This window comes from Rhincodon typus, chromosome 2 (genome assembly GCF_021869965.1).
Source record: "Rhincodon typus isolate 14 chromosome 2, sRhiTyp1.1, whole genome shotgun sequence".
In the NCBI taxonomy this organism is placed as follows: Eukaryota; Metazoa; Chordata; class Chondrichthyes; order Orectolobiformes; family Rhincodontidae; genus Rhincodon; species Rhincodon typus.
The window spans coordinates 30,692,392-30,716,402 of NC_063333.1; the positions used below are offsets into that span (position 1 = coordinate 30,692,392).

The window sequence follows — 24,011 nt, forward strand, 5'->3', positions numbered from 1 at the left end:
GATGAGGCAATTGTGGCTGACAAAGTCAGGAACGGCATTGAAAACAAAAGAGAAAGCATTACGATGTGGTGAAGATTGTGGAGAAATATTGGATGTAGGAGTGGAAGGGTGGATTAGTGAGTTGTGGATAGTGCGGAGGGCTGTTCTAGGTTGCAAAGCGACATTGATAGGCTGCAGAGCTGGGCTGAGAAGTGACAGATGGAGTTTAACCCTGAAAAGTGTGAGGTGATTCATTTTGGAAGGACAAATTTGAAAGCAGAATACAGGGTTAACAGAAAGATTCTTGGCAGTGTGGAGGAACAGAGGGATCTCGGGGTTCATGTCCACAGTTCCCTGAAAGCTGCCACCCAGGTGGATAGAGGTGTTAAGAAGGCGTATGGTGTGTTAGCTTTCATTAATAGAGGGATTGAGTTCAAGAGCCGTGGAATTGTGCTCCAGCTATGCAAAAGCCTGGTTCGGCCACATCAGGAGTATTGTGTCCAGTTCTGGTCGCCTCATTACAGGAAAGATGTGGAGGCGTTGGAAAAGGTGCAGAGGAGAATTACCAGGATGTTGCCTGGAATAGAGGGAAGGTCTTACAAGGAAAGGTTGAGAGAGGTAGGGCTTTTCTCTTTAGAATGACGAAGGATGAGAGGTGACTTGATAGAGTTGTACAAAGTGATCAGAGGTATAGATAGAGTGGATAGCCAGAGACGTTTTCCTAGGGTCGAGGGGGCATAGATTTAAAGTGAGTGGAGGTAGATATAGGGGAGAGATCAGAGGTAGGTTCTCTATTCGGAGAGTGGTCGGGGCATGGAATGCATTGCCGGAGAGGGTAGTGGAGTCTGCCTCACTAGGAGCATTTAAGCGGCTATTAGATAGATAGGCATATGGATGATAGTATAAGGTAGGGGTGGAGGTTAGATAGACCTTTTAGGTTTAGGGTAAAAGTTCGGCACAACATTGTGGACCGAAGGGCCTGTACTGTGCTGTAGTGATTATGTTCTTTGTTCTATGAAATGTGAGGAAGGCCTTGGATTGGGAAGCCTTTTAAAAACCAGTCATAAAGGGGGAGAAGATGAAATGAGACGAAGCAAGCTAGTAATACAAAAGATTGAAAGAGTTTCATTTTTAGATACTTAAAGTGAGAGAGGGGTAAGCGTGGATATTGGATAGCCAGAAAATAAGGCTAGGGAAATAGTAATGGGAAACAAAGAAATGGTGGTGGAACTGAATAGGTATGTTGCATCAGTTTTCACATTGGAAGACACCAGCAATCCTGCCAGAACTTCAAGAAAGTCAGGGGGCAGAGGTGAATATAGTGGCCAGCACTGAGGAGAAGGTACTGGGGGGTGCTGAAAGTCTAAAGTTGAATTAATCACCCGGAGTTCTGAAGGAGATAACTAAGGAGATTGTAGAGCCATTGGTGATCTTTCAGGAATTACAAGTCAAGGAGGGTCCCAGAGGGTTGTAAAATGGCTGATGTAACACTCCTGCTTAAGAAGGAGGGGGGGGCAGAAAACAGGAAATTATAGGCCGGTTAGCCTGACCTTGGTCGTTGGTATGATTTTTAGTCCATTATTAAGACTGAGGAGATTGCAGCATATCTTGAATTGCATGGTAAAATAGAGCTGAGTCAGCATGGCTTCATCAGGGGAGGTCATGCCTGACAAATGTCAGAATTCCTTGCAGAGACAACGAGCAAGTTAGACAAAGTATAGCAAATTAGCACAATCGATTTGTATTTCCAGATGGTCTTTGACAAGGTGCTGTATAGAAGGCCATGAAATAATGATAAGAGGCCATAATGTTAGGGGCAAGGTACCGGCATAGATAAAGGATTGGCTGACTGGCAGAAGGTAGAATGTGTGGTTAAAGGGTTGTTCTTTTCAGGATGACAGCTAGTGACTAGTGGGGTTCTGCAGGCATCCGCGTTGGGACCGTGACTCTTCATGTTCTACATTAACGATCTAGGCAAAAGAACTGGGGGCATTGTTCTTAAGTTTGCACATATGAGTGGAGGGACAGGTAGTACTGAGGAAGTGGGGAGGCTGTAGAAGCACTTGGGCAGGCTAGGAAAGTGGGCAAAGAAGTGGCAGATGGAATACAATATGGGGAAAGTTAGGTTATGCACTTTGGTAGGAAGAATAGAGATGTGGACTATTTTTCTAAGTGGGAAAAGACTTTGGATATCTGAAACACAAAGGGATTTGGTAGTCCAAGTTCAGGATTCTGTTCAGGTTAACATGCAGGTTCAGTCAGGAGCACAAATGCAATGTTAGCTTTAATATCAAGAGGGCTAGAAGATGAGCAGAGAGGTACTGTTGAGGCTGTGTAGGGCTCAGGTCAGATGGCAGTGGAATATTATGAGGAGTTCTGTGCCTGTATATAAGAAAGGTGGTGTTAGAAGGGGTCCATAGGAGGTTTACAAGAATGATCCTGGGGTTGAAGGGCCTGTCACAATAGCAGCAATTGAGGACTCTAGGTCTGTACTCAGTGGAGTTTAGAAGGATAAGGGCATTTTGCTTAAAACTTGTAGAACACAGAGGTCTGGATAGAGTGGACGTGGAGAAGATGTTTCCATTAATAGGAGAGACTATGAACTGAGAGCACGGCCTCTGAGCAAAGGGAATGCGATGAGGAATTTCTTCAGCCAAAGGGTGGTTGATCTGCTGCAGTGGGCTATGGAGGCTGAATCATTGAGTGTATTTAAGACCGATGGTTAGGTTTTTGATTGGTATGGGGATCAAGGGTTATGGAGACACAGGAGAAATGTGGTTGAGGTGCATTCAGCTGTGATCAAATAGCGGTGAAGACTTGATGGGCTGAGTTTTGCTCCTGTCTTATGGTGGTCCCTTTTGCTGGCACCATCCGTTTGTCAGCCGTCCTTAATTTGTAGCCTTTATTGCCTGTGGCAAAGGCTAAGGGTTCAAGTAAAATTCTAGGATTATTTTTGGATGAGATTAACTAAAACAGTGTCTGCTCCATCAGGTAGAAGTAGAAAGTCCCATTGTACTACCACAATGTCTTGATTAACATTTTGTGCATAGATTAACATCAAAGGACAGGTTGTGGTCACTTTTAAAATTTATTCTTCTACAGGATGTGAATTTTGCTGGCTAAGCCATCCCTTATTGTTTTCAAGAAAGTGGGGTTGAGCTGCCACCTTAAACTGCTGCAGTCTGTGATGTAGGCTCTAGCTTTCAGGGTAGTGTAGCTGTTAGCTGGAATCAGATGCTGTTGGCACAAGACTGTTTCACAGGTTCAGAACATGTAATTAATGTGGTCCAAAATTCTAAGGAGTGATGCAGGCTGTCAGTGGACAAGAAATGCCCATTAATGAACTTCGATGTTTATGAAAATGCTTCCACTCCAATCCTCTTGCTCTGATTCATTGAACATACCTTGGGAAATAGATTCTGATTTTTCAACACATCTGGAGGAATGAGTTTCAATAGGTCTTTTCTGTTACTGGGCCAGGCTTGGAGACAAGAGGTCTGAGATCTCTCTTAACAATGATTTTCAGTATGCCCGCACAGTAATGGGTTCAAAATTCCATGAGGTTGAATTGTTTAGCCATGTCTCTGTGATCCACTGTTAGAATCTTCCAAAATGTATGGCCAACTGAGTAGTGTTATCTGTGGCATCTGTTTTAAATGTTTGTCAAAGTCATTTTTTTAAGAACAAAAGTATAGTTTCTAACAATTCATAATATCCTTCAGGTCTTGTGGACACAACAGCAATATTCCATCATAAGTTGATCAGGAAGGAGGAGGGAGCTTTCTCTCAAAGTTGAGCTGCATTTAGGAAAGTAGACTAGTCATAGAGATATACAGCATGGAAACAGACATAGAACATAGGACAATACAGCACAGTACAGGCTCTTCAGCCCACTATCTTGTGCCGACCTATTATCCTACTAAGATCAATCTACCCTGCTTACCTTGCATTTTACTATCCTCCATGTGCCTATCCACGAGTCGCTTAAAAGTCTGTAAAGTATCTGACTCCACTACCACTGCCGGCAGTGCATTCCCCACACCCACCACTCTGTGAAGAACCTACCTCTGACATCTCCCCTATACCTTCCTCCAATCACCTTAAAATTATGCCCCCTTGTAATAGTCATTTCCGCCCTGGGAAAAAGCCTCTGGCTATCCACTCTGTCTAGGCCTCTCATCATCTTGTACACCTCCATCATGTCACCTCTCATCATCTTCGCTCCAATGAAAAAAGCCCTAGCTCCCTCAACCTTTCCTCCATAAGACCTGCCCTCCAGTCCAGGCAGCATCCTGGTAAATCTCTGCACCCGGTCTAAAGCTTCCACATCTTTCCTATAATGAGGTGACCAGAACTGAACACAATATTCCAAGTGTGGTCTAACCAGAGTTTTATAGAGCTGCAGCATAACTTCACGGCTCTTAACCTCAATTCCCCTGCCAATGAAAGCCAACACAGCATACGTCTTCTTTACAACCCTAGCAACTTTGAGGGATCTATGGACGTGGACCCCAAGGTCCCTCTGTTCCTTCACACTGTCGAGAATCCTGCCATTAACCCTGTATTCTGCATTCAAATTCGACCTTCCAAAATGAATCACTTCACACTTTTCTGTGTTGAATTCCATCTGTCACTTCTTTGCCCAGCTCTGCATCCTATCAATGCCCCATTGCAACCTACAACAAACCTCCACGCTGTCCACAACTCCTCCAACCTTCGTGTCATCGGCAAACTTACTAACCCACCCTTCCATTTCCTCATCCAAGTCATTTATGAAGATCACAAAGAGCAGAGGTCCCAGAACAGATCCCTGCGGAACACTACTGGTCACCGAGGTCCAGGCTGAATACTTTCCATCTACAACCACCCTCTGTCTTCTATTGGACAGCCAGTTTTGTGTCTGGACAGCCAAATTTCCCTGAATCCCATGCCTCCTTACTTTCTGAATGAGCCTACCATGGGGAACCTTATCAAATGCCTTGCTAAAATCCATATAAGACCATAAGACATAGGAGCAGAAATTAGGCCATTCGGCCCATCGAGTCTGCTCTGCCATTCAATCATGGCTGATAAGTTCCTCAACCCCATTCTCCTGCTTTCTCCCTGTAACCCTTGATCCCCTTGATAATCAAGAACCTATCTATCTCAGTCTTAAATGTACTCAATGACCTGGCCCCCACAGCCTTCAATGGCAGTGAATTCCATAGATTCACCACTCTGGCTGAAGAAGTTTCTCCTTATCTCCGTTCCAAAAGGTCTTCCCTTTACTCTAAGGCTGTGCCCTCAGGTCCTAGACTCTCCTACCAATGGAAGCATTTTCCCAACATCCACTCTGTCCAGGCCATTCAGTATTCCGTAAGTTTCATTTAGATGCCCCCCTCGTCCTTCTAAACTGCAATGAGTATAGTCCCAGAGTTATCAAATGTTCCTCATATGTTAAGCTTCTCATTTCTGGGACCATTCTCGTGAACCTCCTCTGATTCCGCTCCGGGGCCAGTATATCCTTCCTGAGATATGGGGCCCAAAACTGCACACAATACTCCAAATGTGGCCTGACCAGAGCCTTATAAAGCCTCAGTAGTACATCCCTGCTTTTATATTCAAGTCCTCTCAAAATAAATGCCAATGTTGCATTTGCCTTCCTGACTACTGACTCGACCTGTAAGTTTAACTTGAGAGAATCCTGGACTAGAACTCCCAAATCTCTTTGCACATCAGACTTCTGAATTTTCTCCCCATTTAGAAAGTAGTCCATGCTTTTATTCTTACCAAAGTGCATGACCTCACCCTTTCCCGCGTTATACTCCATCTGCCACTTTTTGCCCACTCTCCTAACCTGTCCAAAACCTTCTGCAGCCTCCCCACCACCTCAATACTACCTGTCCCTCCACCTGTCTTTGTATTGTCTGCAAACTTAGCCAGAATGCCCACAGTTCCTCCTTCTAGATCATTAATGTATAAAGTGAAAAGTTGTGGTCCCAACACTGACCCTTGCGGAACACCATTTGTTACTGGCTACTATCCTGAGGAAGACCCCTTTATCCCCATTCTCTGCTTTCTGCCAGACAGCCAATCATCCATCCATGCTAGCACCTTGCCTCAATCACCATGGGCCCTTATCTTACTCAGCAGCCTCCTGTGTGGCACCTTATCAAAGGCCTTCTTGAAGTCCAGGTAGATAACATCCATTGGCTCTCCTTGGTCTACCCTATACACCACATCCAATACACTGCCTTCATCGATGTGTTTTGTCACATCCTCCAAGAATTCAACAAGGCTTGTGAGGCAGGACCTGCCCCTCTCAAAGCCATGCTGACTATTTCTAATCAAACTGTGCTTTTCCAAATAATCATAAATACTATCTTTCAGATTCCTCTCCAATAATTTGCCCACCACAAAGTAAGACTGACCGGTTTATAATTTCCAGGATTATCCCTATTCCCTTTCTTGAACAAGAGAATGACATTTGCCACCCTCCAATCTTCTGGTACTACTGCAGTAGACAGTGAGAACACCAAGATCGTTGCCAAAGGGGCAGCAATCTCTTCCCTCGCTTCCCGTAGCAACCTTGGGTATATCCCGTCTGGCCCAGGGGACTTATCTATCCTCGTGTTTTTCAAAATTTCTAGCACGTCCTCCTTCCTAACATCAACCTGTTTGAGCATATCTGCCTGTTTCAGGCTGTCCTCACAAATGTCAAGATCCCTCTCACTGGTGAATACTGAAGCAAAGTATTCATTAAGGACCTACCCGACCTCCTCTGACTCCACGCACAAGTTCCCTCTACTATCCCTGACTGGCCCTACCCTCACTCTGGCCACCCTTTTGTTCCTCACAAGCGCAGAATGCCTTGGGGTTTCCTTGATCCTACCTGCCAAGGTTCCCTCATAGCTTCTAGCTCTCCTAAGTCCATTCTTCAGTTCCTTCCTTGCTACCTCGTAGGCATCTGGAGTCCTGTCCGATTCTTGCTTCCTTCTTCCTCCAGACTAGGTGTTCCACGTGTCTTGTCATCCAAGGTCCCTTCACCTTACCATCCTTTCCTTACCTCAGTGGGACAAACCTATCCAGTACTTGTAGCAACTGCTCCCTAAACAACCTCCTCATTTCTGTCACGCATTTCCCTGGGAACATCTGATCCCAATTGGTGCTCCGTAGTTCTTGCCTAATAGCATTGTAATTCCCCCTCCCCCAATTAAATACTTTCCCATACCATCTGCTCCTATCCCTCTCCATGACTGTAGTAAAGGTCAGGGAGTTGTGGTCGCTATCACTGAAATGCTCTCCCACCGAGAGATCTGACATCTGACACCCGACGTGGTTTGTTGCCAAGCACCAAATCCAATATGGCCTCCTCTCTAGTCGGCCTATCTACATATTGAGTCAGATATCCTTCCTGGAAACACCTGACAAAATCTGCTTCATCCAAACTATTTGCTCTTAGGAGGTTCCAGTCTATATTAGGGAAGTTGAAGTCACCCATGACAACAACCCTATTACTTCTGCATCTTTCCAAAATCTGTCTCCCAATCTGTTCCTCGGTGTCTCTGTTGCTACTGGGGGGTCTATAGAAAACACCTAATAAAGTGACTGCTCCTTTCCTGTTTCTGACTTCTACCAATACTGATTCAGTGGACAAACCCTCCTCCACGACCTCCCTTTCTGCAGCTGTGATATCATCCCTGATTAGCAATGCCACCCCCCCCACCTCTTTTTACCTCCCTCCCTATTTTTAGAAACATCTATACCCTGGAACATCCAACAACCATTCCTGCCTCTGTGTTATCCAAGTCTCTGTCATGGCCACAAAATCATAGTTCCAAGTACTGATCCATGCCCTAAGTTCATCATCTTTTGTTCCTGACACCTTCTTGCATTGAAGAAGACACACCTCAACCCATCGCACTGACAGCCACTTTGCCCTATCAACTACTTATCCTTCCTCACAGATTCACTGCTTGCTCTATCTGCCTGTACCCTATCCTCTGATCCGTAGCTCCAATTCCTATCCTCCTGCCAAACTAGTTTGAACCTTCCCGAAGAGCTCTAGCAAACCACCTGCCCCTCCAGTTCAGGTGCAACCCGTCCTTCCTGTACAGGTCCCACCTTCCCTAGAAGGTATCCCAATGATTCACAAACCTGAAGCCCTCCCTCCTACACCAGCTTTGTAGCCACGTGTTCAGCTGCACTCGCTCTCTGTTTCTTGCCTCACTAACCCATGACACTGATAGTAATGCTGAGATTACTATTCTGCTCACCCTGGCTTTCAGCTTCCACCCTAACTCCCTATATTCACTTTTCAGGTCCTCATCCTGTTTCCTAGCTATGTCATTGGTACCGATGTGTACCACGACTTCTGGCTGCTCTCCCTCACCCTTGAGAATCCTGAAGACTCGATCCGAGACAACCCTGACCCTGGCACCCGGGAGACAACATACCATCCGGGAGTCTCGCTCAGTACCACAGAATCTCCTGTTGGACCCTTGGGTCCAACTTGTCTGTGTCGATCAGATATCCTAAATAAATCTAGTCTCATTTGCCAGCATTTGGTCCATATCCCTCTAAACCTTCCTAATCATATACTCATCCAGATGCCTTTTAAATGTTGTAATCGTACCAACCTCACCACTTCCTCTGGCAGCTCATTCCATACATGCACCGCTTTCTGTGTGAAAAGGTTGCTCCTTAGGCCCCTTTTTTAAATCTTGCCCCTCTCACCTTAAACCTATCCCCTCTAGTTTTGGACTCCCCCACCCTGGCGAAAAGACCTTGGCTATTAGCTGTATCCATGCCCCTCATGATTTACAAACCTCTATAGGTCACCCACAGCTTCCAATGCACCAGGGAAAATAGCGCCAGTCTATTGAGCATCTCCCTATCGCTCAGACCCTCCAACCCTAGCAACATCCTCGTAAATCTTTTCTGAACCCTTTCAAGTTTCACAATATCCTTCTTAAAGCATCCAGACAAGAATTGCATGCAGTATTTCAATAGTGACCTAACCAATGTCCTATGCAACCGCAGCATGACCTCCCAACCCCTATACTCTCTACACTGACTAATAAAGGCAAGCATACCAAATGCTGCTTTCACTATCCTATCTATCTGCAACTCCACTTTTAAGGAATTATGAATCTGCACTCCAAGGTCTCCTTGTTCAGCAGCACTCCCCCGGAACTTACCATAGAGTGTATAATCCTGCCCTGATTTGCCTTTCTAAAATGCAGCACCTCACATTTATCTAAATTAAACTCCATCTGCCACCCATTGGCCCATCTGATCAAGATCCTGTTGTACTCTGAGGCCACCTTCTTCACTGGCCACTACCCTTCCAATTTTGGTGTCACCTGCAAACTTACTAGCCACACTTCGTGCTCACGTCCGAATCATTTATATAAATGACGAAAAGCCGTAGACTCAGCACCGATCCTTATGGCACACTGCTGGTCACGGGCCTCTTGTGTGGAAGGCAATCCTCCACAAGCACCCTCTGTCTTCTACCTTCAAGCCAGTTCTGAATCCACATAGCTAGTTCTCCCTCTATTCGTTGTGATCTAACCTTGCTAACCAGCCTACCATGAGGAACCTTGAAATATTCATCCATCATTTTGCTGTGGTAGTCTTCATTCTTTAAATGCAGCCTGAAGAGTGAGTCATTGATTGGAGCTATGTTCCAGGTGTTTTTAAATGTATCTTTGAAGTTTGGGCATAAGTAATACATTTAAAATTAAAATTTATTGAAGTTATGATTATTTGAGGTTATACAATAAAGCTTATACTGTGCATCTTTTGAGATCAAATTTATTAAAAGGACATTGCGAAAAGATTTATCATAAGTTTCTACATTTTTAAAAATCATTGTAATCTTGTCTTGATTTCAGTTTTGCTAATTTTATATTTGTGTGCTCTAATCTCATGCACTGTCCAAACTTATCTCATTACATCGTAATTCCTCCTGCTTTTAGGTGTAAAGGTGATATTTCAGCAAAGCAAGGAATGCTGAGTATTACAAAATAATATTGGAATCTCAGTTTGCAATAATACAGCTGAGTATTGTATTTGTGCATAGACCTGAATTGCAAGGAGTATTGGATTATGAAATAAAACATTGTTTCTGTCTTTGCAGTGTCCAAGACCAATCTTTCAGTCCATGAAGATAAAAATAGAGTCCCTTATGTGAAGGTGAGTAAAATATACCAAGAATGAAACCAAAACAAAAATAGGAAGTGCTGGAGAAACTGACACAGGGTCACTGGACTCGATGTTAATTGCTTTTCTCTCTTCAGGTGCTGCCAGACCTGAATTTCTCCAGCATTTTGTTTTTGTTTCAGATTTTCAGCCTTTGCAGTTCTTTGTTCGTATGTACTGAAACTATTTTGCTTACAAATTTGGTCTTCGTTTTTGTCTTTCTGGTATAGGGCTGCACTGAACGTTTTGTTTGCAGTCCTGAAGAAGTCATGGATACAATTGATGAAGGAAAGTCTAACCGGCATGTAGCAGTTACAAGTAAGTGTAGATATCATTGGTTGCACGCCAACTCACTTTAGACTAAATGTGATCCTGTGTAGTGTTGAAAGAATATGTTGTGATTGAACTTGTTTAAAAACTTGATTCAACTCTGCTTATGGAACTAATTTAGGGAAATAATTTTAAAAATACACTTGCAAGTCTTGTGAAATCCTATATTTATAAGTTTTGGTCCAGACATCTGTTGGTCTTGTGGGAATAATCAAGGTGAGGGTATCCTTGTTTTTTATTGACTTGCATAGCTCAATTAAATCTAGAAAGATATAGTAAGAACCTTTCTCCCCTCCAGTCTATCTTTAATTTGTTATTGAATATCAATTATTAAAATTGCTGATTGGTAGCTACCAATGTTAAGAATAATATATTCAAAGGAGATTACCTCCCTCTATATTGTAGTCAGCCTTCGATTAAGTTGAATATTTGACTTGAGTAACAACCCTTTAAAGCTGTAGATTTCTAGATAATTTTTAAAATGCTAACTTTCCTGGTTTTTATTTTGAGGTGGCAGGATTATTTCCATGGTTGGTGCATTGTAAAGGATGGGCATCAAATCAGCCCTAAAAATCTAAGGAAGTGGTGAAGTAATTTGTTTTAATTTGAAGATTAGCAGTATATGAAGCATATTACTACAAGTAATGGTTGAAAATGTCAAGTAAAATACTTGAGATGAATACTTAGATAAATAGTATGAGGTACAGACAAGAGAGATGGGAACCATTCATGTATAACCACAATGTGCAGCTAGTACCAGCACAACTCAATCAGTCAAATGGCCTCCTCTGCGCTGCCATCGAGTCAGACTTTATAACACAAAGAAACCCTTTGGCCTGTTGTGTTTGCACTTGTCATCAAATATCTATCTGTTCTAAACCCCTTTTTCCATCTTCTAATCCCATCTTCGAATATTTTCAATTCCTACGTTAATTCATACTACTTCGTGACTTTACAGAATGAAGTGCACATCTTTTATTGGTCTCTAGGCTTTTAATTGAATTAATTGCTAGGACCAACTTTTCTGCCATGTCTTGTGTAGATACCGTTATAAGTCTGTGTGGAAAGTAAATTGCCATTAAAATACGGTGCCTTTGCATGGTAGATCGATCAATGGTTGCAGTTTATTTTTTAAAAAATTAACTTCAGGCCACATACCTGAATTATAGGGGTGTGTTTGCTAAATAGGTTTGGTTTAACAAACCTTTGTGTAGATAATGGGACCAGTGGATGTAGCATGGTTAGACTTTCAAAACAGAAGGTGCCCTCACACTGTTAGATTATGGCAAGATTTGTACTCTAAGGGTGATTGCTTGAACCTAGACTAAGGATAGTCTAAGACGCAGGAAGTAGAATAGGGATAAACAGGTCAGTTTTGGGTTGGCAAGTGTTAACTGGTAGGTTTTCATAAAGATCAGCTTTTTGTTCCTCCGTTTACAATCCATATGAATGGTTCAGTTTAAGGAACTGAGCATGTTGTATCCAGTTTTACTGACCTTGCGAAGCTGGGCAAACAAGCAATTGAATTCTTGTCAAGAACAATGTAAAAGGAATATTGTAAGTTTCAATAAATCACAGCTCATTCTTCCACATTCCAATGATTGCAGTCCCAATTACTCAATCTTTCCCCATAAGGTAATCCCTTCATTCCAGGACTGAACGAGGTGAACCTCTGAACTGTGTCCAATGCAGCAAAGTTCCTTAAATTAGGAAACTAGAGATGTACACTGTACTCCAGGCATGATATCATCAGTTATCTGAACAGTTGTAGCAAGAGTTGCCTGTCTCTCTTCCTTGCAATTAAGACCAACATTCCATTTGCCTTCCTAATCACTCTGCTTGCTCACGGAGATTTGTGCATGAGGAAACTTTGTAAACCTACAACCTCAACCACTAAGAAGGATAAGGGCAGCAGATGTATGGGTTTTCTGAAGAAGGGTCCAGACCCAAAACGTCAGCTTTCCTGCTCCTCTTCTGCTTGGCCTGCTGTGTTCATCCAGCTCTACACCTTGTTATCTCAGATGTATGGGTTTGACAGGTTGGTCGCAAAAAGTCTGTTTCCCTGATTGAAAGAAGAATCTTAAACCTTGTTTTTTTTCTATTCACTCATGAGATGTGTGTGATGCTTGCTGGACCAACATTGATTGCTCATCCACAGTTGCCCTTGAGAAGATGGTGGAGAGCTGCCTGTTGTACTGCTGCAATCCATTTGGTATAGGTACACTCCAACACTAGTAGAGAGGGAGTTGCAGGATTTTGACCCAGTGACACTGGTGATTTATATTTCCAGATCAGGATGGTGAGTGGCTTGGAGGGGAACTTGCAGGTGATGGCGTTTTCTCTGCCAATGTAGGTTTTAATCTCTGGGTAAGGAATTTAGGGCTGAGATGAGAAATTTCTTCACTTGGGTTTGAATGTTTGGAATTCTTTGGAATTGGGTGCATGTTCAGTTATTGAATGTATTAGAGGGTAAAATAAAGAGATTTTTGATCACAGGAAATTGAAGGACGCAGGGATAGAGTTGCAAAGAGCTAGAAGGTTGATGTGATCTTACTGCCTGGCACGGCAGTGTTGAGGGATTGTGTGGCCTACTCCTGTTTCTAATTTTCTTCTGTTGTAACGAATTGAATTAGAATTCTTGGGTCTGCACTTGTATTATAACTAAATCTGAACTTTGAAAGAGGTGAAAGAGTTCCAGGCTTTTGAAGGCTGATCAGTGCATCTGGAAATAGTTTGTCTATTTTAATTGTGACACTCAATTAAACACTTCAGTTTTTCTTTTATTCTCTCCATCTCAATACATTCTGGATATACTTAAATTCTATAGTCTCACCTTTACTGCTAATCTACCTAATTCTTTATTTATGCTTGCAGGAAATTTAGTTCACTTCTTTTCTGACTGATGTTTTCAGCATGCTTCTATGGCTGCATAAAAATGCCTCAGATTTGTAAATAAAAGCTCTACACTGTTCAAAATTGCATCTTGCTGTGCAGAGAAGATACACTCTTCCCCCAAATCTACTTTGTAATGGTTTTTGTATCGTGCATTATCTGAAGGTAATAAACTTAACACATGACAACGTGCCAAAAGGAGAACAATCTTTGCCTGTACTTTAAATGGTCAGCCACTGAGTTTGCAACTGCTCTGAAAAATAAAAGATGAAGTGATTTGGATGTACAGGAGGTATCGTTAGTAAGTTTGCAGATGACACCATAATTAGTGGTATAGTGGACAACAAGGAAGGTTACCTCAGTGCAACGGGACCTTGATCAGATGGGCAAATGGAGTTTAATTTGGATAAATGTGAGGTGCTGGATTTTGCTAGGGCAAATCAGGGCAGGAATTATACACTTTAAGGTCCTGAACATGTTGCTGAGCAAAGAGACGTTAGGGTGCAGGCTCGTAGTCATTGAAAGTGGAGTTGCAGCTAAACAGTAGGGAAGAAGGCATTTGGTACACACTCCTTTATTGGTCAGTGTATTGAGTATAGGAGTTGGGAGGACATTGGTTAGGCCCCTGTTTGGAATACTGCGTGCAATTCTGGTCTCCCTGTTGTAGGAAAGACGTGAAACTTGAAAGGGTTCGGAAAAGATTTAAAAGGATGTTGCCAAGGTTGAAGGGTTTGAGCTCTCAGGAGAAGCTATATAGGCTGGGGCTATTTTCCCTGGAGCATCTGAAGCTGAGGGGTGACCTTAGAGGTTTATAAAATCATGAGAGGCATGGATAGGGTGAATAGCCAGGTCTTTTTCCCTGGGGGGGGGGGGGGGGGGGGAGTCAAAAACTAGAGGGGAAAGGTTTAAAAGGAGCCTAAGGAGCAACCTCTTCATGCAGCAGGTGGTATGTGTGGAATGAGCAGCCATAAGAATTGGTGGAGGCGGCTGGTACATTTGCAATATTTAAAAGTCATCTAGATAGGTACATGAATAGGAAGGGTTTAGAGAGATATGGGCCAAATGCTGGTAAATTGGACTAGATTAATTTAGGGCATTTGTTTGGTATGGATGAGTAGGACCGAAGGGTCTGTTTCTGAGCTGTACATCTCTGACTGTATTTGAGAGAGAAACTAAGCTACCTTATCACAGTTTTGTTTAGAGGCTGAACAAAATGCAAAGTTTTAATCATAGTCTCTGTCTGTTTCAGATATGAATGAACACAGTTCACGTAGCCACAGTATCTTCCTCATTAATGTCAAACAAGAAAACACTGCAACAGAGCAGAAACTAAGTGGCAAACTTTATCTGGTTGACTTGGCAGGTAGTGAAAAGGTATGTTTTAATGATCTGTTACAGTGCTGTATCTTAAGTGTTCATCCAGCAGTCACTTTTTGAAATAGGTTTGTGATTTCCAGATCAATTGAATGAAAAATATGCTTGATCTAAGCATAATTGTTTTCTTAAAGTCTTGGCATCCTTCTGCTGAAAGTAACCCCCAAATGTGACAAGTCGTCTTGTTGTGGAGATTGAAGGAGAGTTGCACAATACAGTTTTAGTCAAAAATCTAAACACTTTTTAGTGCTATTTTAAGAACATTTTTGACTACTTCGGCTCTTGTTTTACAGAATAAAGTGTTACTTCAAAATAAGCTTTAGCAACAAAGATAATCAGTGCCTAATCCTGTTGAAGACCACATGCTTTTGAGAATCCCAAGCATCTGAATGGCAACAAAGCAGTAGCTGTCAAATAAAAGATGTTTGTCTCAATTTGAAAATGAGACTTGGCAATTAATTGAATGATGAATTGAAAAAGGACGTTATGAAATTTGTTATTCACATCTCAGTTGATCTCAATTGTGAATCTGGATTTGCACATATTCATTATGTTCTTTGGTGAATAAAATCTTCAGTCTTTACTCAAGTCAGCATTTATGTGACTCCAGAAATGCAATTGATTATTAATGGCTCTCTCAATGGCCTTGCTAGCCACTCACTTGCATTCAAGAAAAGCACTCACCACTGTCAATCAAGGGTAGATTGATGTAAACAATAAATGTTGGTTTGCAGTGATGCACATATCTAAAGAATATATTTTTTCTTAAAAAACAAGGGAGTGTTTGAAAGAGACAAGATATCTGTGGCCTGAAATGAGATTGGTAATGAGAAAGGGTCACCGAACCCAATATGTTAACTCTGATTTTTCTTTATGGATGCTGGCAGACCTGCTTGAACTTTTCCAGCAACTTCTGTTTTTGTTGCTGATTTACAGCATCTGCAGTTCTTTGGGGTTTTTATTTAATCCACATACTTTTGTGTCAACCAATATATTATAACGTGACAAGATAGTTAATTCATTGACTGTTGTGCCCTAAGTAAAAATTATACCGAACTAGGCAGCAGGATGATCTTTTCTGTTGCCAAAGCTTATGACAGAAGTGAGTTTCCGTCATTATACAGTTCTTGGCACTGTTCTACAAATGTATTAAAGTGCTGTTTGTCTGTCTTGTTTGAAATTTGATTTATTGATGTAATGATTGCCATTCAGAAGGAATTGCTGGCATGCTTTAAACATGTTTCTCATTGTAGATATGTGAATGTTATGTGAAATGGATACTGCAATATTTCTGAACTCTGGCCTAAATTTAAGTTCAAGGTTAAACCCCAACATGACAGTTTGAATATTAGAATTCAGCTAAAGTCAAGAAAATAAAAACTGAGCTTAAACAAAAAAAAAACACAGCCTTCAGGTTGCTTTTGAGAACTCTAACTGTGTCACTGTATCCTTTAGAGAAAAACTTTACTGGTCAGGACAGTTTGTGAATCCAGTCCCACAGGGACCCTTTGCCATGAATGGCTAAGTAAACCACTCGGTTGTATCAAATAATAATACCATAGAAAAAAAATTACCGCATTGAACTGCAGCACTTGGGAAGGTTAATTGAACTTCTCACAGCAGTTAAGGGTGGGTTATAAATGATTGCTGTGTCAGCGGTGTCTTGGTCAGGGGGAAAAAAAGCAAAAGTTGTTACCCCCCCCCCCCCCCCCCCAAAAAAAAACATTAAGTCAAGTATGTTTAACTTGCATCTGTTTGTCTGGCTTGAGGAAGGGGCTATGAATGTAATTTACTCTGACAGTGCCCAGTAAGAATCATATAATGCAGAAAAAGAGTATTTCTGCAAAATAAAACATGTGGCAGGAAGTAATATGAAAGGAAGAGGAAACTAGTCTTTCAAAAAACAAAAGGTAATTGGACTAATGCTATAACGTATTGTATGTTTCTTTTGTTAAAAACCCATTAAGGTCAGTAAAACTGGAGCAGAAGGGGCTGTACTGGATGAAGCTAAGAATATCAACAGGTCTTTATCAGCACTGGGGAATGTAATTGCTTCTCTGGCAGAATCGAGTGTAAGTATTAAACCTGAACTGTTTGTGGTAAGTCTGAACAAATTAAAGATTTTTAAAGGCATCATAGAAGTAACCCACCAATCTGAAATTTTATAGCTGTTTCGCCATTTGTTGAAGGAGGATGTTAGCATATGCAAAATATTTAAGAATTGACAACATATTAAACTGTTTGGTGCAAGATGTCTTTAGTGACATGTTTTTAATTTTTAATAATCTCTCCATTCATTGTCCTGAGTTATGAACAAATTGAAATTGCCAAGCAAATGCATTGTTTATAATCTTCCTTCCAAAATTTATATTCTGTACCAGTGTATATGTGGCCTGAACTGCACAAAATTCCACTTGTTTGATGCTGCTTATACTAATGTGTGCTGCTTGCTGGCTATGACCTGTGTATCAAATTTTAAAATCCTTACCTACAGATGCGTGTATAGCTTTGCCCTGCCTTGTGCAGCTTTGCATCCCTGTGCTGCCACTTTTTCTTCCTACTATTCATTCCACTCCCTTTCAACTCTCTCCCCTGAAGTTGTGCTATGCGCGGCACCCGCACCACTTCAACTGAGTCACCTTGTGTTGTCTCAGACTGACGTGTCTTGTTAACTATTGCTTCTCACCCTGTGAAGTCCTACAGGATGTTTTTAATGCTAAGTGCTGTATGAATGTAAGTTAAAGAACAGGCTAATAAATGTGGAAAATTTACTTAAATTTTCCGATAATGTATGCTTTTAAAAATTGTTTTCAGACGTATGTACCATACCGTGACAGCAAAATGACCAGAATTTTACAGGATTCACTGGGTGGCAACTGCAGAACTACAATAGTTATTTGCTGCTCTCCATCATCTTACAATGAAGCTGAAACCAAAAGTACATTGATGTTTGGTCAGAGGCAAGTAAACTGTATTTTTGCAACTATTATGCAAGCAGTAAAGTGTGTCCTGGAAGACCTGTCTGGTAGAAGTAAGTGTCCTGTATTCACACTTGAATGCAGCCTAGTGTCTTTGAAAGAAAATTATGAAGTATTACAAACCACTGGAATTGTTTGCTCAGCTAAGCGTAGTCTATTGCATCAGGCTAGGTGGATTAGCCACGCTAAGTTGCCCATAGTGTTCAGGGATGTGGAGCTTAGGTTGGCTATAGGGGGATGGGTCAGTGTGGACTTGTTGGGTCGAAGGGCCTGTTTCCACACTGTAGGGATTCTATGATCTCAGGGGCGTAGGTTTAAGGTGAGAGGGGAAAGATTTAAAAGGGACCTAAGGAGCAACCTTTCCACAGAGGGTGGAGTATAGATATGGAACGAGCTGCCAGAGGAAGTTGTGGAGTTTGGTACAACTACAACATTTAAAAGGCATCTGGATGTGTATATGAATAAGAAGAGTTTGGAGGGATATGGGCCAAATGCTGGCAAACTGGACTAGATTTAAATAGGAAATCTGATCAGCATGGACGATTTGGACCGGAGGGTCTGTTTCCGTGCTGTATATCTCTGACTGTAACAAATCCTGGCCTTGCTAGCAAAGCTGTCATCCCCTGAAAGACTTTTTTCCTTAAACTGGGCTTCTGTTTTTAGAAGTTTGACTGGAAGTGCTGAATAGTATGTTACCTCCCTGATTCCATGCTAAAGGATGTTACTGAACAGGCCATAAGTACCTGGCAAGGAAAAAGATAGTAATCCAAGCTGTGAAGTGTATTTTAAAAATCTGGAAGTACTCAGCATGATGGGTTGAATGTGTGCAGAAGGAAGCTGTTCATAATTCCGGTTGTTGGTCTTCCACCACTGATCTGGAACTTTAATTCTGCTTCTCACTGAGGATGCTGCCAGATCTAAGGATATCCAGCACTTTTTCATAAATTTCAGATTCCAGTGTCTGCTTTTCTTTAGCCAAAGTTGCAGTTTGCAGTTGAGCTAATGACCATATGGTTTAGGTGTCAGGAACCAGTGTTCAGTTTATGATATGATACTCATTTGATAAGCACGGAGTATTTTGCTGCACTGTTGTCGAAGATAGTTTGAAGGAAAGTTCAGCTAAACATTAAAAGCATAATAAAATTCCAGTCTATGGAATAAGATAGTAAACTCAGTGCAGTTATTTTGAATTGAGCTAGCCAATGGCACTTCCTTGTGATGTAAAATCTTATTTTTTTTCACTTATTTAAACCTTTCTGGGTTCCTAAGATAAAGTTTAGGAGATGCGCTTTTTCTTTTTTGACCTTAGGTCGGCACAGTGGCTCAGTGGTTAGCACTGCTGCCTCACAGCACCAGGGACCCAGGTTCCATTCCAACCTTGGGCGACTGTCTGTGTGGAGTTTGCACATTCTTCCCGTGTCTGCGTGGGTTTCCTCCGGGTGCTCCCACAGTCCAAAGATGCGTAGGGTTGGTGGGTTGGCCATGCTAAATTGCCCATAGTGTCCAGGGACGTTTAGGTTCGGTGGGTTAGACATGGGGAAATCAGGGGTAGGGGAATGGGTCTGGGTGGGATGCTCTTCAGAGGGGCGGTGTGGACTTGTTGGGCCGAATGGCCTGTTTCCACATTGTAGGGATTCTGTGATCTATGTTTCTTCGTGTGAGGATATACAAAATGATCTCATACAATGTTGACGAAGTAGAACTCACTCTGGTGTGCCATGCTAAAGCAGTGCAGAGTGCGCGTGGATGGCCAGATTATTGTAAGAGCAACAAACTGTTGTTTGGAGATATTCATATCTACAGAATTCGGTTTTCAAGGTAGGGACGATCTGTGCCTTTTTTAAACCGAGTAAACGAGTAGGTTGTTCACCACTTTTTCTGTTTCTGATAGAGCCAAGACTATTAAGAATACTGTAACCGTTAATGTTGAGTTAACAGCAGAACAATGGAAGAAGAAATATGAGAAAGAGAAAGAGAAAAACAAAACTTTAAGAAATACTATACAGTGGCTTGAAAATGAACTCAATAGATGGCGTAAAGGTATGTAAGCTTTCATCAATAAAACTGTACCACGCATTAAGACTTGAAAAATGATTTAACTTCGTGCCATTGGAGATTTGGAAGGGACTTGAGAGTTGCTGTTGTTTTTGATTTGTCTGTACTGATTCTCACGAAGCTGCTTCACCTTGATCAGGACCCTGAGTGGGCATCCAAATTTCCAAAATTCATCTCTGCACACTGTTTCAAATGCCTTGAAGACTATGAAAATGACATATATAGAGCTTTCATGTGCTCACAATACCTTTTCTTGAACTTCTCTGAACAGAGATACCATGTCTGGTAGTGGATCTGTTTGTTCTGAAACTGAGCTGACTGTTTGTTTGCGGGTGGGGAGAGGTGGGGTTGGGGGCCGTGGGGGTGCTTCCATGCAATGATGGTTGGCACCAGCTTGTTCAGAAGAACTGTAGCCAAGGTTTTCCCAGCAATAGAAAGTGGGATGATCCCTTGGTAGTTGGATCAATCTGATGTTTCCCCTTTTGTTTTTATACCAAGTTTCTAACTCTGCAGTTTCTGTATACCCCGTTCCATGCCAACTCTGGAAATTGCCAGATAAGACAGTTTTGACCTTAGGAGGTGCATTTTGGATGAGTTCATGTCCTCTTTGTCAGCCTTAAAGATTTGAGCAAAAACAGTGATTTGATTTGTAGCCTGCTAGTCTCAAAAATAAAATGGTGAATAGATAATGGCAGACTGAAAGTTTAGTGGCTGAAGTAGTCTTCGTTGTGAAGCCGACCACTGAGGATGCAGCGTTCATCTTTAAGTCTAAATGACCAATGATGAGTATAGTCGATGTTGTGTTCTGACATTGTCTTACTCTGAGATGTAGACCTTGCTTATGATTATTGCATCAGTATATAGTATGGCTAGTTCATGAGCCACTAGGCCACCACTGATTATCATTGGGGGTGACTGTTGCATTCAGAGTTGTATACTATATTGTGTTCCGGCAGGTCAGTTTCAGAATTTTCCTTTCGTCCCGATGTTTTGAAATGGCATTGAGTTTACAATTTCCTGTTGGCGTTTACTCTGAAGCTGGTGATACCAGCATTTGGTTCGATCCCTCTCAGTCCAGAATTAAGCAATGCTGTCCTTCAAAAAGGCTGCTTGGTCACTCGGTGCTTCTGGATGATGCTGTTGTCTGTGGGCCGTCATTGAGAACAAGCAGTATCCTTAGACACTGCGTGCAGTGTCATCTTACACCTGCCGCCTTTTTTTAAGCATCTTTCCCAACACTGCAGTATGAACTTGTTTCAGTTGGAGTGAACAGTTTTCCCTTTCTGCCTGTGCACTTGTGGTTTATGTTGGAGTACAGTTTCTGCCAGCTGATCCCATCCTTGAAGCCTGGAGTTCTTCTCTTGTGGCCAGCGAGCTAGGATGATGGCAGTGAAGCCATTGGTTTGGATTGGGAGTTTGTCTCCTAGATGAGACTTGGTCAGCAATCCAAAGGCCCCATCTGCTTCCAACTATTTCATTAGCTGGTATACCAGCAACCATATGGTACAGCATGTTTTTGATCTAGGATGTGATCGTTTCAGCCGTTTGGAACCCTTCTGACCTGGTCATTCTGTTTATCAAGGAGAACAGCATAGGTGGTGTCATGTTTGTTACTTCTCTGCTCACTACATTTTATAAGTCAACTGTTATGGTATGCCTTGGTGTGGTGCTTGGAGCCAGAAATGGGAATTGGGTGTCAGTGAGGATGAGTGAGACCTGTTCAGCGGTTATGGATGCAACGCTCCTTGTAAATTTTTTTGCTACTGCATGGGCCTTTAAGGTCTGAGTACAGTAGCTTCCAGAAGCAGAAGCCATATGTTGGCCTACCATGCATTTAAGGTTAGAGAGGGAAGGTTCAAAGGAGACGTGAGGGACATGTTTCCTACTCAGTGGTAGGAGTCCGGAACATATTGCTAAGGGTGGTGATGGATGCAGATACAATAGGGGCATTTTAGATAAGTGCATGAATATGCAAGGAATGGAGGGGTATGGGCCAATGGTAGGTTGAAGGGATTAGTTTCACTTGTCGTCATATTGGGCGCAACATTGTGATACAAAGGGCTCATTCCTGTGTACAGTTCTACGTTCTATTCAAAGTATGGAGCTTGCATGTGGTCATGCAGCGAGTAAGATGCGATAGAAATAATGACACTTTTTTTGATCAAAATAGTTAACTTTTTTTTATTTTCCAAGAATTAAGATTTCTTTCCATCTGGCTACCTTGTACACATTGGGTCACCTAGAGTCTATTGGAAACCATTAGACATGTGTGTTTGTCCCTGTCTCTTCAGATGTAATCTGTATAGGATGTTGAGAAGAAATCTAGAAGCCCTTCAGGGAGAATACCTTATTCAGCTTTTCAGTACTCCCACTGAATCTTTAAGAGGGTTCCTCAGAAAGATAGTAAAGGGTGAGCTTGCGGTCTTATTTCTTCACAGGCTAAATCTAACTGAATCCCAAAACTTTTCAGCCTTTCCTCTAATTTTCTTATCAGCTGTGTGGGCCTGCGAAGTCTGTGTTCGGCAACAACTTTGGGAACTGGAAGTCAATGCGGTGATCAGAAAATCGACAAGCTACATGCTTGGAGACAATGTTGCTCCGGGCAGCCATGAACCCAGATTTGACTACCAGTATAGGAGTTGGGATGTCACGTTGAGGTTGTACAGGACATTGGTGAGGCCTCTTCTGGAATACTATGTCCAGTTCTGGTTGCCCTGGTAAAGGAAGCATGTTATTAAGCTGGAGAGGGTTCAGAAAAGATTTACCAGGATGTTGCCAGGAATGGAAGGTTTGAGTTATAAAGATAGGCTGGGACGTTTTTCACTGGAGCCTAGGAGGCTGAGGGGTAACCTTTTTATAGAGGTTTTTAAAATCCGAGGGGCATAGATAAAGCGAACAGCAAAGATCTTTCGCTAGGGTGCGGGAGTTCAAAATTAGGTGGCATGTTTTTAAGGCGAGAGGAGAAAGATTTTTCAAAAAGACCTGAGGGGCAACTTATTTTTTTAAACAGTGGTTTGTATGTGGAATGAACTTCCAGATGAAATGGTGAATGCAGAGGTATAGTTACAATGTTTTAAAAGACATTTTGATAAATACATGAATAGGAAAAGTTTGAAGGGATACTGGCCAAATGCAGGCAAGTGGGACTTATTTTGGTTTGGGAACATGGTCAGTGCAGACTTGTGGGACCAAAGGGTGTGTTTCCATGCTTTGTGATTGACTCAGTATGTGGCTTTTTCCAAAAATATAGACTTCTGCAGTATTACTTCAGTGATTTTTTGAAGAAAAGCACAGAACCAGATATCTCCTCAGCACCTCAAATGAGCCAAATTTCATAATCTTTCAGAACATGAATCTGCAAGAAAAGTACTAATAGGGGAAGAACCTATTTGTTTTACATCTTTGTTCAATGTATTCTTTTCTAAAGGTGAGTCTGTGCCTGTAGAAGAACAATATGACAAAGAGAAACACAAGGAGGCACTTGAGATTGTTCTCACTAATGACAAAATAGAGGAAACTCCTACTGTTAAACTCTCAGATGCTGAGAAGCAAAAAATGGATTCAGAAATTTCAAAACTGTATAAGCAGCTGGATGATAAGGTGTGTTAATTCCCCATCTCCAACAGTGCTATAAGAGTTGATGCATTTTAATTATTTTTCGTTTTTTTCACATTTTCATATTGAAAGCAAATTAGTTTTACTGTAGTAGATTGTTCCTTTTGATTCTCAGTCCACATGAGTATTTCATGGGAAAACAAAATTCTGTAGCATTGGTGAAATAATTGACCTATTATTATTGAATTGGTCTCTTTAATAGTTATTGTACTAACTGTGATATAAATCAACCATTTAAATTTGGTTCCTTCAATTTTAAAATAGGATGTCTCTCCATTTTTACTTAACCTATCCCAATATTAATCAATTAAGAAATCATATTCTGAAAAGTATTAAAGGTGAATTATTTTAAAATAAGACTGTTACATCTTGATGGTACTGGATGAATGAAACAACATAATTAATCTGGATATGGAGCCAGTTGTAGGAGAATAAATGTCACTAACGATTGACAATCATTGAGGCATATCAACTCAATTAACTTAATAAAAACCAAAAGAAGTGCGGATGCTGTAAATCAGGAACAAAAACAAAGTTGCTGGAAAAGCTCAGCAGGTCTGGCAGCATCTGTGGAGGAGAAAACAGAGTTAACGTTTCGGGTCC

At 41.7% G+C, this 24,011-nt stretch overlaps 1 protein-coding gene across 3 annotated transcripts in view; it reads left to right on the forward strand.

Moving 5' to 3' along the window:
• The window catches only part of LOC109931738 (kinesin-1 heavy chain), a 103,943-nt gene that overhangs the window by 35,301 nt on the left and 44,631 nt on the right, over positions 1-24,011 (forward strand). For all 3 annotated transcript variants that reach the window (XM_048613314.1, XM_048613318.1, XM_048613326.1), the window contains exons 6-12: positions 10,103-10,158; positions 10,395-10,482; positions 14,636-14,760; positions 16,728-16,832; positions 17,575-17,720; positions 19,630-19,778; positions 23,221-23,393. In XM_048613314.1, the coding sequence (XP_048469271.1) occupies positions 10,103-10,158; positions 10,395-10,482; positions 14,636-14,760; positions 16,728-16,832; positions 17,575-17,720; positions 19,630-19,778; positions 23,221-23,393 (842 nt within the window). The remainder of the gene's footprint in view (positions 1-10,102; positions 10,159-10,394; positions 10,483-14,635; positions 14,761-16,727; positions 16,833-17,574; positions 17,721-19,629; positions 19,779-23,220; positions 23,394-24,011) is intronic.